Source organism: Sebastes fasciatus, chromosome 7 (assembly GCF_043250625.1).
Source record: "Sebastes fasciatus isolate fSebFas1 chromosome 7, fSebFas1.pri, whole genome shotgun sequence".
Classification (NCBI taxonomy): Eukaryota; Metazoa; Chordata; class Actinopteri; order Perciformes; family Sebastidae; genus Sebastes; species Sebastes fasciatus.
The window spans coordinates 28,715,698-28,735,389 of NC_133801.1; the positions used below are offsets into that span (position 1 = coordinate 28,715,698).

Below are 19,692 nucleotides of genomic sequence, written 5' to 3' on the forward strand. Positions count from 1 at the left end.
AAAATGTATAATGTCTCCCATCTATAATTTCCCCTTAGTTACACAAGCACATTCACTGCCCTGTGCCCGGTTAATCCACTGCCACATATCTGAAATATATGTACCTGTTTTACACTATCTGACCGTGAGCATATGAAGCCCAGATGAAGCCTCGTGAAATGAACCCTTTTGCAAACCAATTTGCTTGGGAGCTTCAGTGCTTCATGAAGCTTCATCTCGCCATCACCACCAACCATGTCATATTAGCTAACTCAATTTTGGTAAGGAAAAACTGGCATGTCCATTTTCAAAGGGGTCCCTTGACCTCTGACCTCCAGATATGTGAATGAAAATGGGTTCTATGGGTACCCACGAGTCTCCCCTTTACAGACATGCCCACTTTATGATAATCACATGCAGTTTGGGGCAAATCATAGACAAGTCAGCACACTGGCACACTGACAGCTGTTATTAATTGATTTCCAATAACAAATATATACATATATTTGCATAAAGCAGCAAATTTGCCCACTCATGTTGATAACAGTGTTAAATAATTGACAAATCTGCCTTTAAAGGAACTGTCTGTCAGAAATGCTTGTTAACAGCGACACCTGTGGCCGTTAAGTCAACAAAAGCCAGCGTCGGGCTCGCGCTTGTGCTCGCTCTAAATAGACATGAACGAGCATCGGTCAAAACAGTGAGGCGACACACGTCAGCTAAAACCACAATATCACTCTATATTTCACCTGCTTGGCAGTAATGTTAGCTGACCAGACGAAGTTCTCTCCATGAATCACTGCTGATCCTAGTGTTGGCTTTTCCTGCTTCAGCCTCCCGACCGCGGTCAGAGGGAGACACCAGCACCCGGTCGGAGACAATAACGTTTCTCGCTGCGGAGCCCCGTCACTTCACAAGACACGGGAAACCTCTGTTGGTCTGGAGGAGCTGCAGCATTTATTTCTGCACAAACATCCACTGTACATTCCCTAGATATTCTCAGAGCTAAACTAACTCTTCTGCCGTGTGTAGTGTGCACGCATGCACGTGAGGTGGAGCGAGCTGAGTGAAGGCAAGCAGGCAGGCAGAGGAGCAGAGGAGCAGAGACTCCGGCCCTGGAGACCAAAGCTATGGTCTCCCCCTCGTCCTCCGACCGCGGCCAACACTGTTTAACAGACGGGCTTCACTAGATATAACTTTGCGGTTTTGGTGCTTCCGTGTAGTTTGTGTAGCCACACGCGAGCGCGCATGGGACACCGACCCAGGTGATTTATACATGTACGAAGTTACAAACAGTCCCTTTAAAGGGACTGTTTGTAACTTTTTAAGCGTATAAATGTAGCGGGTCGGCACACATGCACGTTCGCATATGCGCGCTCGCGTGTGGCCGGAGCCTCGTCTCCGCTGCCTGCTCTCCTTCACTCAGACAGCGCGCGCGTCCTCCACCTCTAGACGTGTACGCGCGCTCACTACACACTGCAGAAGAGTGTTAGTTTAGCTCTGAGAATATCTAGTGAATGCACAGGGGACGTTTGTGCAGAAATAAATGCTGCAGCTCCTCCAGACCAACAGAGGTGTCCCGTGTCTTGTGAAGTGACGGAGCTCTTCAGAGAGTTACGTCGTTGTCTTCTTGTTACCGACCGGGTGCCGGTGTCTCCTCTGCTCTCTCCGGCTGCGTGCGGAGAGAGCAGGGAGACACGCTGCAGAGCCCCGCTGCTTCAGCCTGCACTTAGGCCGGAAAAGCCAACACTAGGATCAGATCTAAATCATGTTCATGGAGAGACCTTCGTCTGGTCAGCTAACATTACTGCCAAGCAGCTGAAATATAGAGTGATATTGTGCTTTTAGCTGACGTGTGTCGCCTCACTGTTTTGAGCGACGCTCGTTCAGGTATATTTAGAGCGAGCAAGCGCGAGCCCGACGCTGACTTTCGTTGATTTCACGGCCACAGGTGTCGCTGTTAACAAGCATTTCTGAAAGTTACAAATAGTCCCTTTAAGGTACATTTTGAACAGATAGAAAAATGTGTGATTAATTTGGACAATCATGCGGACAATCACGATTAAATATCTTAATCGATTGACAGCCCTAACGAAGAAGTTTGGGGCAATATGAACACATTGCAAGTTCTAGTATGACAAAAAAATGTAAGTTAGGTGTAAATTGTATTTTCCAAAAGTCAGAATACCTAAATTAAAAATAGAAGTAAGTGATAATATGAAGAAAAGAAATATGTTTACAGCACATTTGTGCATGTGTTGATCATACTAACAGATCCATATCATTAATATAAACAGAGGGGATTTTCTGAGCAGTGTCTTGAGCAGTGTGGTCTTATTATTATTATTATTATTATGATCATCATTACACCTCTTAGGTTGTACAGTACATGTTGCTGAATGTGAGACTTCCTGTTTCTGAACTGTACAGTACCGTGAGAGCTGCTGCGCGTTGCATTGTGGGGATACAAACACAGCGCATAAAGGACAGCGGGGAGCACAAAGGAAACAAAACACCTCCAACAACTTTTAACTTGTTGTCATGTGAATTCATGTGAGCGTTCATTTCAACTGCGAGTGTTTGGGCGGCTGACAGGCAGCCTGAGAGCCGCGCAGAGGGAATGTGAGTGGTCGGAGTGAAGCGGCAGCAGGCAGGACGCACCGCACCGCACCGCACCGCTGTCTCCTCCGATCACCGAGCTGTTTCATCCCGAGGCCCTGCAGATACCACGGGCCTCATACCACCAGGTAACTCCCACTTCGTAGAGTCAGTCTGATAGCTGTTAACCCCGCTGTGTGTGCTTTAATACGGCTGTCGTGTTGTCTAAGTGTTGATAGGGGGGACTAACTAATAGTACTGTGGCGTGTCGGCTAGCGCTAGCATTGTAGCTTAGCAACTGCGTCGACGTCTCCAGGGTTACCTGCGGTCAAACCGGAAGTGTGGAGAATTCGGCTTCAAAATAAAATGGGGTAAATTGAATGACATTTTTTTTCTACTTGCTTATAGACAGTTTATGTTGAGTGTATAATTGTGGTTGTATCTGCTCCCAGTAGACCACTTACACACCAAAAAACTGACAATAATCTGATATTTTCAGGTGGAATTTCCTTCATTCATTCATTCATTCATTCATTCTCACTGTGCAATATCATTTTCCACTTGTGCAATTTTGTTAATTGTCTGTTTATTGTCAATACTGTATATACTGCTCCTTTTTTTTGCACTATTCCCTTTGCGCTTATTGACTTATTTTTTTTCTACTTGCTTATAAACAGTTTATGTTTTGTGTATAAGATAAGATAAGTTATTCCTTTATTAGTCCCGCAGTGGGGCAATTTGCAGTGTACAGCAGCAAAGGGGATAGTGCAGAAAACAAGATGCATCAGCTAACAAAGTAAAAAAGAGCTGAACAAAGTGTAACAAAATATGAACCATTTAAATTGAAGGAAATATAAAAAATAGGAGCAGTATATACAGTATTGACAATAAACAGACTATTAACAAAATTGCACAAGTGGAAAATGATATTGCACAGTGAGAATGAATGAATGAAATTCCACCTGAAAATATCTAATAAATAAGTGGTCTACTGGGAGCAGTGCTGGCCGTGGTCTAGTAATGGTATAAATAGTTATGGTTGTATCTGCTCCCAGTAGACCACCTACTCACCAAAAAACTGACAATAACCTGATATTTTCAGGTGGAATTTCATTCATTCATTCTCACTGTGCAATATCATTTTCCACTTGTGCAATTTTGTTAATAGTCTGTTTATTGTCAATACTGTATATACTGCTCCTATTTTTTATACTTTCTTCTATTTAAATGGTTCATATTTTGTTACACTTTAAGCTCTTTTTTTCTGTGTTATCTGATGCATCTTGTTTTTTGCACTATCCCCTTTGCTGCTGTACACTGCACATTTCCCCACTGCAGGACTAATAAAGGAATATCTTATCTTATCTCTTATCTTATCTACGTAGCAGTAGCTTGGAATGGAAAAATATAGATTATAATATTTCACACGAACAGAACTATTTTTTTAAGAGAACAATGCAAGTAACTCAACTTAATTTAAAAACCACCCAAATGATTGGCCCATTGCACTACAATGTCTGAGAACGACTTTAGTCGTTTGAAATCAAATACCAAACAAAAAAAGCGTTGCAGTGCTGGGTGCGTGTCTTTTATTTTGACAGGAAAAATCGGATGTACTTTTCATCTCCTGGCTGACTTGACTTGTATCAGCTTGACACTGTTAGCTAAACTGTGATTGTTGTTGAAAACATGTTTGTTCAGCATCTTTTCCAGCAGACACTTAGCCCCCCTCCGTGCCTTCCACACAGACAGACAGCCTTTCTGCTGTTTGTGTGCACGTTGACTATCAGCTATCAGCTTTCTGTTTCAGCCCAGCGCTCACGGTCACTTGTTTACGTGATGTAAACAGAGTAAAAGTACCAAGCTGAAGCATGGAGATGCTGAAGGCTACGCCTCCTCTTCCTCTATCGCCATCATGCATATTTGTGTGGTGAATTGGAATAGTTTGTAACTGTTGTTGCTGACTCCTAGTTACATAATCATTGATCAATCAGCTGATCCATGTATATCTAATAACAAGTGGCCTGGTGATGTCTTCAAATAGCTTATTTTGTGTACAATGAAGTGAAACAAAAACAATCAACAGATCCTCACATAAAAGAATCATTTCATGTATCCTCTCTGAAAAGATGTAATTTACGCCAAATGGTGTATTTTTTTATCAGATCGTATTGGAATTGTATGCATCAGTGCTCTCTCGAGTTCATGTACTTAATACCTCTTTGTCTGGACTTAATAGAAATCATTTAAAGGTCCCATATCGTGCTCATTTTCAGGTTCATACTTGTATTTTGTGTTTCTACTAAAACATGTTTACATGCTGTAATGTTCAAAAAAAACTTTATTTTCCTCATACTGTCTGCCTGAATATACCTGTATTTACTCTCTGTCTGAAACGCTCCGTTTTAGTGCATTTCAACGCAATTGCAACGGAATTGCGTTGCTAGGCAACAGCTTGTGTCCATGTTTATTTCCTGTCAGCTGATGTCATTCACATACACTGCAACAGGAAATAAACTGGGACACATTTACAATGTTTGTTTAAAACCATATAATGGTCTAAATATTGTATATTTGTGACATCACAAATGGACAGAAATCCTAACAGCTTGTTTCACACGCACAATTTCTGAAAACAAGCTGTGTGTATTTCTCCATATATTGAGCGTTTTGATAGTTTAACAGTATTTATATAGCACTTAAACCTGCTTTATAATATAAAAAACATGAAAATCTCACTTTTTACAATATGGGACCTTTAACATTAACTCAGTAATTCTCCTATAGGAGACATTTTAGCCTTTAGAAAACCTCATGGTGAAATTTAAGCTCATTTCTCTTAGTCCTGTTTGCTGGTACAATCTAGGCACTCTCCTGTTGCACCTCTGCAGCCCAGGTCTATAATTCGCTCTGCCTCTATTGGGCCAACGTAGCCCAAGAGTATTTTCCTGTGGTCTGTGTGTGTGTGTTTGTAAATGGAATTGCGCTCTCCCTGCGAGAGCCCCTTCACTTGAGCTTTTGTTTGATGGAAAATCTCATGCCTCAGAGGATCCACATGTCTCGCAGACAGCTGCTGAGCATCCTGTAGTGCACTGGCCTCCACATGGGTCTGGCTCGCATCGCTGCGCATCTGCTTTGATTGTTGTTACATAACTTGGCATTTTGTCCTCCGTGCTCCCTACCCTGCTCTCACCCCCCCCCCCCCCCCCCCCTCCCTTACCTTGCCTTCCCCTCAGAGAGGACCTTCGTATTTTTCTGTACCTACCCACACCCACTGCCTTCCACAATGCACTTGCCTTTTTTGATCCTGTCTCTACCACGGGACTGGTATTTTGCAGAGGGGTATTTGATATCTCATTTTCTCTTTGTACGTATTGATTTCTAATGGAGTGGTTCAGTGAGAGTCCACTGTTATTTCACACCCGATTCTTTAACTGCTAAGGCTGGATTTTGTTTAGTTAGGTATTCATTAGCAACGTATTCTCGTACAACGGTTGTATGATATCATATGAAAAGGTTATTCCTTCCTTTTTCGTTCATATTCCTATGAATGTGCTGCAACACGTGTCAATTCGTTACCCGTTACATGCATACAGTGCTTTTAAAATAAACGTACGTCTTCATAGGAAACGACGTCCTTAGGTTTAGGCAATAAAACTACTTGGTTAGGCTTAGGAAAACACAAAATTGTGGTTTGGCTTAAATTAACCCCGGAGGTGGTGTTACTAGTACGTAAGTTACGCAGGGTTGGAAATTAGTAAATGAGGGTAAAATATGCGTAAGTGGCTGCTAGATTTGCTTCACATTAGCCCAAAAAACAATGGTAATCTATTGAGTGGCTGGTAGATTTTGGAATCACCAGCCACAGTGGCAGGTAGACTAAAAGGTTCATTATCAACCCTGAGTTACGTGACAAATACATCAGCGTTGACTTTTGGTTTCACACAGGACAATAACGCAGGTCTCCTGGCTGAAAGTCCTGTGTTTTTTGACCCACCCATCCGACCCGACCTCCTCCCTGCACGGCTTTTGCCGCTCTTTATATTTCCTGCTTCACGATTACGTAAATTTCACAGAAATTCATCTCATGGGATATATACAAATTACAGAGCATTACTTTTCATAAGTATAGCTACGAACGGTGTCTGAGACCAGCCTGTCATTAGACAGACATATTACTATGATGACGCAAAGTTCTTGACACATAGAATAACAAAGCTTAACAAACATTTTAATGAATCTTCATATGAAAGTTCATATGGTTTAAAACTGAAGTGTTTTTTTTTTCACCATCTCTCTGCAGGACATATTTCCTGTACACAGTCATAAACTGACTCCAACATGGGGGTCAAAACCTTCACCCACAGCTCGACGTCCCACAGCCAGGAGATGCTGGAGAAGCTCAACGCTTTACGCAACCAGGGTCACTTATGTGATGTCACCATTCGGGTCCAAGACAAGCTCTTCCTGGCCCACAAAGTGGTCCTGGCCTGCTGCAGTGAGTTCTTCCGCTCCAAACTGGTGGGCCGGCCTGAAGAAGAGGAGAAGTTTGTGTTGGATCTTCATCACGTGACCGTTAGCGGCTTTGCTCCTCTGTTGGAATATGCCTACACGTCTACCCTCTCTATTAGCACGGAGAACATCATCGATGTTCTGGCAGCTGCAAGTTACATGCAGATGTTTGCCGTTGCTAGCACATGTTCGGAGTTCATGAAGTCTAGTATTCTGTGGGGCCCGGGTAACAACGGCAACAATAACAACATTACGGCAGATAAACCGCATGAATCAGCACCGGAGAGCGCCTCATCGAACTGTGCCCTGACGCCATTGGACGGCAGCGTGTCACCTGTTTCATCTGACTGCAGCGTGATGGAGAGAAACGTTCCTATATGCCGCGAATCGCGACGAAAACGCAAAAGCTTTGTAACGATGGCATCGCCGGAGAGTCCGCTCAAATGCACTACACAGATGGTCACCACCTCCCCTCAGATCCCCAACCCATCCCCTTCATTCTCAGACAGCACAGCCCAGCCTGTGGAGTCCTCCCTGGCCTTCCCATGGACTTTCCCGTTCGGCATCGACCGGAGGTTCCACTCGGACAAATCAAAGCTCCAGGAAAGCCCTCGTTGTTTAGAGCAGGGCGCCCCAGGGACCTCAGAGGTGGGGGTCGGCCGGCGGCTCAGTGACTTCCTAACGTGTGAGGGCTCCAAGGTGGTGTCGTCGCCGATGCCGGCAGAGGAGGAAGACGTGAGGGTGAAGGTGGAGCGTCTCAGTGATGAGGAGGTCCAAGAGGCGTCCTCGCAGCCGGTCAGTGCCTCCCAGAGCTCGCTGAGTGACCAGCAGACGGTGCCGGGGAGTGAACAGGTCCACGAGGAGCTCCTCATCAGTCCACAGTCCTCCTCTATAGGTGGGGCTATTTCTCCTTGCCTAAATGATCCACAGTATCTAGAATTGACCATTAAACGTCATCCCCGAACAGCGATTATCCAATCATAGTTTAGCAGCATTAACAAAGCACAGCAGGTCTGTCAGTCTTTGAATTTGTCTATATGTTGAAGCAGTGTGCATGCGGAAGTACTCCTTATATAAAGAGTTTGTAGGGACGTCTTTTATTTTTAGCCTCTCAAAAACTACCAGAGCAATAGTGTAAGGAATGGAGGGATTAAACACTGTCTGCACTAACGTGAGCTGTAGCATGTCCAGCTAACTTACTACCTAAAGCAGTAACCTATAGCAACCAGCATTCAAAGGCAAAAGGCATGCTATTACTGTAGCTAAACTACTTCATCTAGCAGCATCAATGCTTAAATATGGGATTAGCCTTCAAAGACCTACAGTCCAACATGCTCTAGACTTGACTCTGTAGCCAGATGTTCAGTAGGCAGTTACCATATGAGTAACATTTTTTTTTCTTGCTCTTACCAGGGTCGATGGATGAGGGAGTGTCTGAGGGCTTGCCGTCAATGCAGAGCGCCTCTAACACTGGTGGACACGCAGAAGATGATGAAAGGTATCACGATTTGTTACAACTTGCAGCAAGGCAAGTCATAAGCAGTAAAGAACATATAGACGTAAACCTCATAACTGGATCTGGTCTGAGCCACGCCTGATTAGATAATAAATTAAAAAGGTGTCAAGTTGAAATGTCACAGACACGATGCACTATAATATAGAGAATGCTGGTTGCACATTGTAAAAGCCTCGAGCCACAAACATTTTTATGGGAAAGCTGACGTGGCATCTAACTGGAAATCCTGGATTGAACTTCAAACAATCTGACGCATATCTCTATCGTTACAGTGTTCGAAAACATCTTACATCAACAACACACCAGTCGCTTGACGTAGTTCAGAGTGGAACCCCTCAAAGCTCACAAGCTATTTTTCATAAGCAAGGAGACAAGCAGATTACTCTGAAAGAGTTACATTGTGTTATGATGAGTTACGACATGTCAAAGTAGATTTTCGAGTATTCAAGCTTGTATGTGCTCTCATTTGTATTGAAAAATGAAGCTGTCCCTATATGAATGTCACGTTGACGTTTCCTCTCCTTGTGTTTCAGGTTAGAAGGTATTCAGTATCCGTACCACCTCTATATCAGCCCCTCAGCCAGGCCCGGCACCAACGGCCCCGACAGGCCCTTCCAGTGTCCAACCTGCGGAGTCAGATTCACACGCATTCAAAACCTGAAGCAGCATATGCTCATACACTCCGGTACGTGAAATGGAGAAAATGAATACTTCACATTGAAGCATTAATCTTTGAGTATTGATCTTGGGCAACTTTGGAAGGTAACATAATGTTTCTTAGTTTAAAGGGCCAGTGTGTAGCAGTTAGTAGCATCTAGTGGTGTGGTTGCAGATTGCGACCAACTGAATACCCCTCCGCTCACCCCTCCCTTTCGAAAACTGTGCTAACGTGAGCCGCAGAGTGCAAAACCAGGCTAACACTTTGCCGTGGTATCTTTCAGGACCTTCACCTTGCTTACTTAATGCCAGGTACACACTACACAAGAATCAAGCTGATTTTGGGCCCAATTCCCCCCCCCCCGACAATTTCAGCAAAGCCCCGATTTATTGATGGTTGTAAAGATTATTTTTTCAGATATTTCTGTGGTGTGAGGTATGCTAAGAGTGTTTCTTACATCCCACGATCGGCGCGGAAGTCCATCCTGGCCGCATCAATTTCAGATATCCTGTTGTTTGTGGGGAACCCTGAGAACAGGGTTCGCTAATTCTTGCTGCCCGTCCGCCGCCATGTTTGTTTACAGTGAAGTCACGTTTGAACGCGAGAGATTTTGCGAGATTTTTTAATTGGGACTGTTGTTGTTCGTGAATGGAATCTGTTAGTGTGTGCTGTTTTGGCCAAATCGTTGCTTCGCGCACACTATAGGAACAAAACTGTTACATTTAACACAACATGTCGTTATGTGTGGGGTTTCTCACATTTTCAAAATCTGTTAAGATTTGAAAAATCTAAAATTAAGAGATTCATTGATAATAACATGTTAGCGCAAATTAATTTTAACGCAACTAATGTCTTTAATGCATTAACACAACTTGTGATTTTTGACCTTGTAGAGGGCTCGGTTTTACAGCTAGAGTGAAGATACTGGTATCGTATGAAACTAGAAAACTTAAGGAATCCATTGGTACCAACCATGTAGAAGGAAAGCTGAGACTCTTATGGATCCAATGAGCCCAATTGTATTTATGTGTGACGATGTTGATGATAATCACATGCAGTTTGGGGCAAGTCATAGTCAAGTCAGCACACTGACACACTGACAGCTGTTGTTGCCTGTTGGGCTGCAGTTTGCCATGTTATGATTTGAGCATATTTTTATGCTAAATGCAGTACCTGTGAGGGTTTCTGGACAATATTTGTCATTGTTTTGTGTTGTTAATTGATTTCTAATAATAAATATATACATATATTTGCATAAAGCAGCATATTTGCCCACTCCCATGTTGATTAGAGTATTAAATACTTACCAAATCTCCCTTTTAAGGTACATTTTGAACACATAAAAAAATGTGCAACTAATCACGATTAACTATTTTATTCGATTTACCCTAATATTTATATTTTATATATATATATATTTTGAATTTAAAAGTGAACTGGAATCCACCAACAGTGTACATAGAGAGTTGTTGTTATTATCAGTAGTGCAGTTGCTAATGGAAATCTAAATAAAAGGATAATGATTGTGGGTTGCTGTACTTTCCTACACCTTTATACAGCTTAGTGATGAATGAATGAGGCTTTTTGTTCTGGGCATTCTGGGAAACAGTGATTTGGAAAACCGTTAAGGTCAACTTTGTGGTAAGATGTTGTCATTGAACCCCCTCCTTACCTCACCACACCCACGCACAGATACTAACACAAGTGATGCTAATGTATAGATCAGCTGAACTTTGTTTTTTCTTCTTCTCCCCCTCAGGCATTAAGCCTTTCCAGTGTGACCGCTGTGGGAAAAAGTTCACACGGGCCTACTCCTTAAAGATGCATCGGCTGAAGCACGAAGGTAAACGCTGTTTCCGGTGCCAGATTTGTAGCGCCACATTCACGTCCTTCGGTGAATATAAGCACCACATGAGGGTCTCCCGACACATAATCCGCAAGCCGCGGATTTACGAGTGCAAAACGTGCGGGGCCATGTTCACCAACTCTGGCAATTTAATTGTACACCTGAGGAGTCTGAACCATGAGGCATCCGAACTAGCAAACTACTTCCAGAGCAGGTGAGGAGTCCGGGGGCGCTGACCCCCATCATTTACTCAGATCTCACCTGGATCAGACAATAACTTCAGTTTAGATTCTAATACCTGAGGTTCATTTGATCGTTTTTTCCTTTTCTGACTTTGGTTGTGTAGAACTGTTTTTGAGATGATTGCAATTGATTTGAATGCACAGATCAAGTGTACCTGAAGTATTTGACTGTATTTATTGGGGAGTTTTGATTTAACTTAAGGAACCGTTTGACATGTTGGGAAATATGCTTATTCATTTATGTCCTGAGAGTCAAATGAGAAGATTGATACCTCTCTCATATCTGCATTAAGATTGGAAACAGGGGGAACAGCTAGACTGGCACTGTCCAAAAGTAACAAGATATGCCTACCGGCACCCGTAAAGCTCACTGATTAATCAGTGTATCTCGTTTGTTTAACCCAAAGAAATGGCAGAGTAAAAACTAGGGCTGTCAAAGTTAACGCGTTAACGCAAATTTATTTTAATGCCACTAATTTCTTTAATGCTCTCGCATAGTTGAAGCAGAGCCACAAGCCGATTCCCCAACGTCAGCGCCTTTTTTCTACTGTTTTTTTACAGTAATCAGAGCGTAGCTATCAAGATAACAATGTACAATATACTGTATATAGTAAAACGTAGCTAGCTTACTTCCAACTCTCTGCAAAATGGAGATTCCATGTCTTCCTTGCCTCCATATACACCGGCGCCTCTTTTTTTTTTTTTTTTTTAGACGTTTCAGCAAACAGGATGGCACAGATGATCAAGGCAGCATGTTAGCATTGTGACCTGTACACACGTCTGCTAGCAAACAAACTTTACCTGCCTCGGAGCTTTCAAACCAAACTTTATTGATAACTGTCAACAACCAGAATGGCCCTCAGGGGCTGACGGGTCCTGTTTTTTTTCGAAGTTACACGTACATTATGAGCAGATAAATCTCGAGCTTTGGCTTTACATCGCAAACAATCTACTCGTACAGTAGGAGTTGGAAGTACACAACAACATTTCTAAAATCGTACAGCGTATGACCAGCTTTACAGACATGCCCACTTTATGATAATCACATGCAGTTTGGGACAAGTCATAGTCAAGTCAGCACACTGACACACTGACAGCTGTTGTTGCCTGTTAGGCTTGAGTTTGCCGTGTTATGATTTCAGCATATTTTTTATGCTAAATGCAGTACCTGTGAGGGTTTCTGGACAATATTTGTCATTGTTTTGTGTTGTTAATTGATTTCCAATTATAAATGTATAAATTTACATAAAGCAAGCGCAGTAAATAAAAACTTGACAAGTACTAATTACTTGACAAATCTCCCTTGAAGGCACATTTTGAACAGATAAAAAATGTGTGATTAATTTGTGATTAATCGCGATTAAATATTTAAAGCGATTGACAGCCCTAGTTAAATATCTAATTCACTGTTTTATGCTCCAGCGGAGACAGGAAATAACCCGGAAATAACCCCGTAAAACTGCTAATTGCCATTTTTACACTTCAGTTTTTGTACAGATTGAACAAACGAGCAACAACGTGTTAATAAGTCAGTTGTAAAGGTGCTGGTGGATTTCGTTACCTTTATTTTCCCCATTTCCAGTATTGATGCTAAGCTAAGCTAACTGGCTGCTGAATGTAGCTTCATATTTACTGTACAGACATCTAACTCTCGGAACAAATGTGAATAAGCGTATTCCCCCAAAATGTTGAACTATTCCTTTAGCATGGCAAAGAGATGGCAAATGCCTCAAGTATTGGGTATTGGCTCTGTTTACTGACAAAATTCCATGAGATGTGAGGATGAAGTGGGTTATCAAGTAGACAATATTAATCGAACACACTTATCAACCGTACAGTCATTTTATAGTCCTACCCTTTGGTCATGAGAGAAACATTTGCACCTTTTAAAAACGTTGTGCTCAAACGTGTGACCTTTACAATAGCTGCAAAACACAATTTAAATCATTTTGTTTCTATCTGGATCAATTTTCCGTAACCAAATTGAGTAGGTTGTTTGTTTTTATCGGCAGCTCAGCCCGCAAAGCCTTGTGAAAGTCAGAACACAGTGTCTTTATAAAGTGGAAGAGTGTTTTTATTTCCCAGACTTTTCCACTTCTTAATCAACTCAAGCCCTCACAGGTCGGCAGGACTCAAACGGGCCATTGACTCCTCAAAAGTTTTATAGTAGAAGGTCTACGCCTGAGATCATAACAGTGTGGAAAATTCTCTGGCAATCCAGTCAGACTCTTAACTCCCATCCTCAGTCTCCACATAAAAAGATATGTTAACTATGCTGTATTTTTTTATTTTTTCCTAAGTTGCTGATTTTGCAGACCAGTTTGTCAGATTCAGCTGTCGTCCAAATATCCACCCTAACACACTATTTACACTTAAGCCATCACAAAAAAGTTGTTGCCAATGCATCTTAGCTTCCTTGGTTGATTCTGTTGTTTGACTAATTCATCCGTGCCCACAGGTATGCGTCAAATGTTGTACGGAAAGTTGGAAAGAACATGCCTGTAATTGTTTCTCTCAGTTAAGAGGGATTCAAGATGGATTTTCAACTTAAAATAAGCTTTGTTTTCCTGTATTCAGAAATTATGTAATCACAGGGAAATGGTTTGACTTAATTTTAAGCTGACAAAACGCACATTTTTAGACCATGGAATATTTCTTCATATCTATTCAGAAAATAAATGGTTTATATGTACTGAAATCATTACGGCAGGAGGAAACACACAACTAATATCTTTGAGATAACAGTAGAAAAAAAAAAAGATCTTTAGCCTTCTCTTCTGGCCTTGCACGGATGTGCCATGACTTCAAGATGAGTTTCATAGCTGCAATAAATCAGCTATGTAAAAGCAAGAGATTTTAGATGAGCAAACGCTCTCTAGACCGGCTTTTTACCCAAGAAATGAGTGATACAGGGAAAAATCCATCAAAGACAGTGGTTCTACAGCTAGGGCTGTCAAAGTTAACACGATAATGGCACGAATTTGTTGTAACCCCACAAGTAGTGGGCTCAGTTTTAAAGCTAGAGTGAAGATACTGGTATCATGTTAAACTAGAAAACCTAAGATATCCATTGGTACCAACCATGTCATACTAGCTAGCTAGCAAAAGAGGCTAAATAACACTCCAAACTTGCGATAAATTTTGGCGATTTTCAAAGGGGTCCCTTGACCTCTGACCTCAAGATATGTGAATGAAAATGGGTTCTATGGGTACCCACGAGTCTCCTCTTTATAGACATGCCCATGTTTATTGCCCACTCCCTTATTGATAAGAGTATAAATACATGACAAATCTCCCTTTATGGTAAATTTTGAACTGATAAAAAATGTGTGATTGATTTGTAATTAATCTGGATTAACTACGGACAATCATGCAATTAATAGCGATTAAGTATTTTAATCGATTGACAGCCCTAGATACAACGTCTGTCTCTTGCACATTGCTCTTATCCTGAGGCATTTATGTTTGTGAAAAGTAGCTAATATAACAGCTTTTAACATACAGTTTAAATAAAAAAAATTGTGTCAAATGAAAGGACATTGAACTCCTCTCATTCTCTTCGTCTGTGCAGTGATTTCCTCGTGCCCGACTACCTGAGCCAGGTACAGGAGGAGGAGGAGGCGCTGGGAGTCCAGTATGAGCTAGAGGAGTCCGAACATCACCCCGTCTACCCGGGCAGCACCTCCACCTCCACCTCCACCACCACTGCAGCCTCGTCCTCCTCCTCAGTCCAGATGCCCGTCATCTCCCAGGTCTCCTCCTCTACCCAGAATTGCGAGAGTTCCTCCGGCTTCCTTTCACCCGAGCCCCTGGACCCCCTGGAAGCCCCAGCCTCCCTCAAGTTGGACGCCGACGAGACGGCCGCCATGACAGAGGAGGCCAAGATGGACAACAGTGGAGGAGGCAGTTCCCCAGAGGTGTTTGAAGGAGAGCAGCAGCAGCAGCAGCAGCAGCATGTCCAGGCCAAGGAGCTGGCTTCCATTACCATCGAGTGATTCAAGCCTTCTACTTGCCCACCATGTCTTATTTTTGCAGTCATGTCATATGGGAATATATGTTGAAATGCCTTGGCGGTTAAAATGGATAACCTGGACATGTGCACATGTTGAAAGCTCATCATGTGAAGCCATCAAGATGCCACGATTGAAGTTTTCTGAAGACTTCAGTTGCATCGATGATGTTTTTTCCTCACGCAGCAACACGGATGCACTTATTTGAGTTTTACACCAAACCAAATCCAGCAAAGTAAATTATTATTTTCTTTTTTTTTTGTATTTGAAATGATTCCCTCCCACCCCCAAACTTGACTGAAGGTTCAATCCATCACCAAACCTGAGTTTCAAAGTAGTATTTTTCAAGTGAAGCAAGTGAACGGTATTTTTGAAGAGTCATTTTAGGAAGGTTTGTTTTGTTTTTTCTTCCCATATGACGTGAATGCAGCACTAGCTAAAGTCATTTCTGTCTTAGCCAATTCGAGGTCTGTCAAATCCAAGCCTTGCCCTTCTTTTTTGGAAAGTGCCTGAGAGTTCCCATTTTAACAAAGCAACATGTAGAGGAAGAAGAGGTCTTGACTTTGCCAACAGTGACAAATCAAGCCTTTGCAAACTGAGCTAAAGAAAAAAAATCTTTCATTTGTAGTGATAAATGCTAGTTTGTATGGGCAGAGACTGTGTTATTCCTTCAGTGCCGTCGCTATAGGCAAACTGTTAAATGTCAATATTATCTATATTGCAATAGCTTGTACTGTAGTTTTACTATTTGAATGCTGTGTATGTCGGGTGTTGTGAAATACGATATGTCAGGTGTGTGTATGTGCATTTGTTTTTTATCTATATGAACACAGTACATTTCATTTTTAAATGTTTTAAAACTTGAAATTATATTGACAGAATATTCCCTTAAGACGTTTGTGTGCAGTATAATTTTTTTTCTGACTTATTACAAGTTATTTTTTATTTTTAATGAACACTGTTGTTAAATCAAACCTTGTATCTCCCAAAGAAACTAAACGCTAGTAGTTTAGTCAAACTTGGATCAGCACTGATGCATCTTTTTGTTTCAAAATCCAACAAAATTAAAGTTGATGTAAAACACAAATTCCATATTTGGAGTTACAAGGTTTTCTCAACAGCTGCAGTGTTCTATTCCCGAAAGGGCTCCTAAGATATGGTAATGTAGCATTTTATCCCAGTTGAATTTAGGCCTGCTTGTCAAATGGCCGTTTTTGTTCAGTCTGTTTGTTTTCTAAATATTGATATCTCACATGGTTTTCAAGTTTTGGTCGTCCTGATTTACCAACAGGTACACTGCTGATATTCTAGGATATTGCATGACTGTTGAAGCGATGTTTCACTTAGGTACAACATGATTGTCTTTTTTAAAGTTTTATCCTTTGTGAGTGATATACCAAGAATATTATAAGTGTGGATTAACCACCAGCATTCTGTTGTTGTTGTTTTTTTTTCTTTACCTAAGTTGTCACAAAGGGAAAAAAAAACTACATCATGAAAAATTCCCTGACTAAAATTTTAAAAAAATAACTACGTCTGCAGCCAGGGAAGCAGGAAGTGATGAAAAGAGATTGTGATTGCTATCTGTGATGGCCAGTTTACAGTCAGAACAGGTGGCTGGGTGGTATGTGATGATATTGCTTTAAAAGCAATGGAGTGCTCCAGGGATGACGTATTTTTGTAGGACAACACGGAAGTTAGCATCGCCCTGGTTCCCTCGAATCCTTATGATACTTACACGTTTTGTTCCACAAGATAATCTTCACAAATAAACACCACTTTTATGATTTTTGAAGTGTAAATGCAATCGCCAGAAGTAAAAAGCTAATGTTGGCTGTTAAATGTCAATGCTATAAAGAAACACAGTCGCATGACTGCGAGTATACACAACGAGGCTGTAAAGGCGGACGAGTTGCCGTGATGACGTTTAGTAGTCTCATTGAGCCACTTGTTAGTCACCGCCTTTTTAAACACACGTAAAGGCTTCAAAATTCATGAATGGGGTATTTATTGATGTATTTTGTATTTTGGCATAGAACAAAATGTTAAGTAAGGGACAATGTACAGCGAGCCGGTCATTGTTGTGAAATAAACCCCGACAGGACGATGCCGCACCGCGGAAAGGTCTCTCATCGTCCTGAAGGGGTTTATTTCACAACAATGACCCGCTAGCTGTACATTATCCCGCTTATTACACGGCTACTTACTTAAGAAATCAATAATTTTACACTAAAACAGTCCGCCAGAGTCCGACATCAGAACTGCGCCCCTAGCAACGGTCTGTTATACATAGCAACGGTCTGCTATAAAGAAATAACAGACCGTAGAACGCCGTGATTGACCAATCACAATCGAGTATTCAACAAAGCCGTGTAATAAAATCTCTTCACCTAACTAAAAATCCATTCAAAAAACCCCATTGACTTCCAGACGAGGGTACAGGAAGTGCTGAAATGCTAACTCATATCCGGGTTTTAGGACTCATTCCTGTAGCACTCTATAGGAGCATGCTAATGGGTGAATGCAAATACTGTGAGTTGAATCATTATAAATGATGAATATATTGTGTTAGGCGAGAGCTTATTCTTCGCCGTAAACTGATGGAGCACAGTTTGGCAGTTGACGTTACTAATTTCATTTTTTTAATGCTGATTTTGGGTCAAACTTCCAACTCCTGTTACCTGTGTTGTGCCAACATGGTTGTAATTATCTACTTGGACATTGTTGTGCCTGTATTTTTGAGAAGATAATGACACCCGTGGTAATAATCCATGAGTTGAATGCTACTGTACCGACTGTGACAGAGTATGTTGTTTGTTGTTTATTTTCTGTCGCCCCCTGAAAGTAGTACTAACAGCCAACATTAAGGGTTATCACAGCAGGATGTAAGACCTCATCTACAGGGTTGATTGTAAATGTAAAGATGAATATTGCTGTGATGAGGGCGCATCAATATTACCACCCGATTCGATCGTTATCAGGCCATTTAATAGGCGTTATCGGTCACTATAAGCACCATAGATGTGGGTCAATAGGTGCCTACTGCACCTACTGGGTTGTGAAAGTGAAACTCAAAAGCAACACGTTCTAACATGTAAAACTGAATGAAACCTCACGTTTTGAGGTAACAAAAACACTTACTTAGGTTTAGACAACAAAACTACAACATCTTTAGGTTTAGGCAAAAAAAAACACTAGATAAGTTTAGGGAAAAACATTGTGTTTTGGCTTAAAATAACTACGTTTTAAAAAGTAAGTCCATCCATCACCTCGACCTCCCCCCCTTATACTAAAGCACCTGACTTCTGCTTCTGCTCCTGTCATAATTACTACGGTCGCTAGAGGTCGCTGTCATGTTCTTTTATACCTTCTTTTGATGATCTACCATGTGAATAGATGATGAAACCTACTACTGGGTGTAGTAGGCCCCTATTGACCCACATCTATGGTGCTTATAGCGACCGATAACGCCTATTTAATAGCCTGACAACAGTCTAATCGGCTGATATTACCCTGTTGTGATCATCGAAATTCACTGAGAGCTGTCTTAATAAGAGCTTGCGTCACCCTGCGCCATCCTATCAGTCACTTTTTCAAAAGTTGTGCCATTTGCCCTTTTTATCTGGGTACAAATCATGCTTTTTCCTACAGGACCAAAATGTTCTCTATCTCATTGGGGATTTGCCATGGCAATCAGTAATTGCACATAATAAAAGAAAGATAATCATTCTAAGTGGTCCATGCTATTTAGCAGTAAGGGGTCCTGCTGTTCCGCCCCTTAAAAACACTGTATGATGTTGTGCATTTTAAGAGGCTAGCCTTAGTAAATGGACCTATTAACTCTAGTTGCACAATATCAAAATTGAAAAGAAAAAAAAAAAATGTTTTCTATTCTCCATTTGTACGTCACGCTTTTCATCTGTTGTGTCCGGTTGTGTCTGTATTCAAACAACTTTTTTATAATGAAATGCTGCTGTTTGTTGAAACGCAAAAGTGCCCAAAATATTTTTGTGAACCAATGGTGTGCAATAAATGGACAGGTGTTGTTTTAAAAGATTTCATTTTGTCTTTTGGAATGGTGAATTATATATATATATACATATATATAAAAATAAAAAAGAATGTATAATTTGTTTTATTCAAAATGTGACTGAAGGTGAATCAAATAGGCGAGGAACCCGTTTGATCTGTGAAACAAGGAACAAAGCTTTGATATCAAACGACTGGTTCTATTCAGCTCCTTTCTGTTTGTTTCTAAAGTTGCATGTTCATAATGTGTTCTGTGAAGTGGAGAGCATGTCTTCAGTTGGCGATGTGTTCCGTCAAGGCCT

The 19,692-nt window shown here is 41.4% G+C and overlaps 2 protein-coding genes across 22 annotated transcripts in view; one reads left to right on the forward strand and one right to left on the reverse strand.

The window, feature by feature from the left end:
* LOC141770516 (uncharacterized) overlaps positions 1–19,692 on the reverse strand; it is a 458,180-nt gene that overhangs the window by 360,977 nt on the left and 77,511 nt on the right. The window lies entirely within an intron of this gene.
* Positions 2,406–19,484, forward strand: zbtb44 (zinc finger and BTB domain containing 44). 3 transcript variants are annotated; one of them, XM_074640084.1, is made up of 6 exons: positions 2,406–2,726; positions 6,881–7,984; positions 8,503–8,617; positions 9,139–9,290; positions 11,023–11,323; positions 14,923–19,484. In XM_074640084.1, exons 2-6 carry the CDS (start codon positions 6,919–6,921, stop codon positions 15,344–15,346), a joined length of 2,058 nt encoding a protein of 685 aa, XP_074496185.1. In that variant the 5' UTR covers positions 2,406–2,726; positions 6,881–6,918; the 3' UTR covers positions 15,347–19,484. The 3 variants fall into 3 exon arrangements, with proteins under 3 accessions (XP_074496185.1, XP_074496187.1, XP_074496186.1); XM_074640086.1 differs by having other exon boundaries at positions 11,023–11,106; positions 14,923–15,103; XM_074640085.1 differs by having other exon boundaries at positions 2,407–2,726; positions 8,503–8,587.

Excerpts from the sequence above, each read along its gene's own strand:
- zbtb44 (XM_074640084.1), top strand. The coding sequence starts at position 6,919 with ATGGGGGTCAAAACCTTCACCCACAGCTCGACGTCCCACAGCCAGGAG. Across the intron at positions 8,618-9,138 it reads TTGTTACAACTTGCAGCAAG|GTTAGAAGGTATTCAGTATC; the intron begins GCAAGTCATAAG and ends CTTGTGTTTCAG. Across the intron at positions 9,291-11,022 it reads GCATATGCTCATACACTCCG|GCATTAAGCCTTTCCAGTGT; the intron begins GTACGTGAAATG and ends TCTCCCCCTCAG.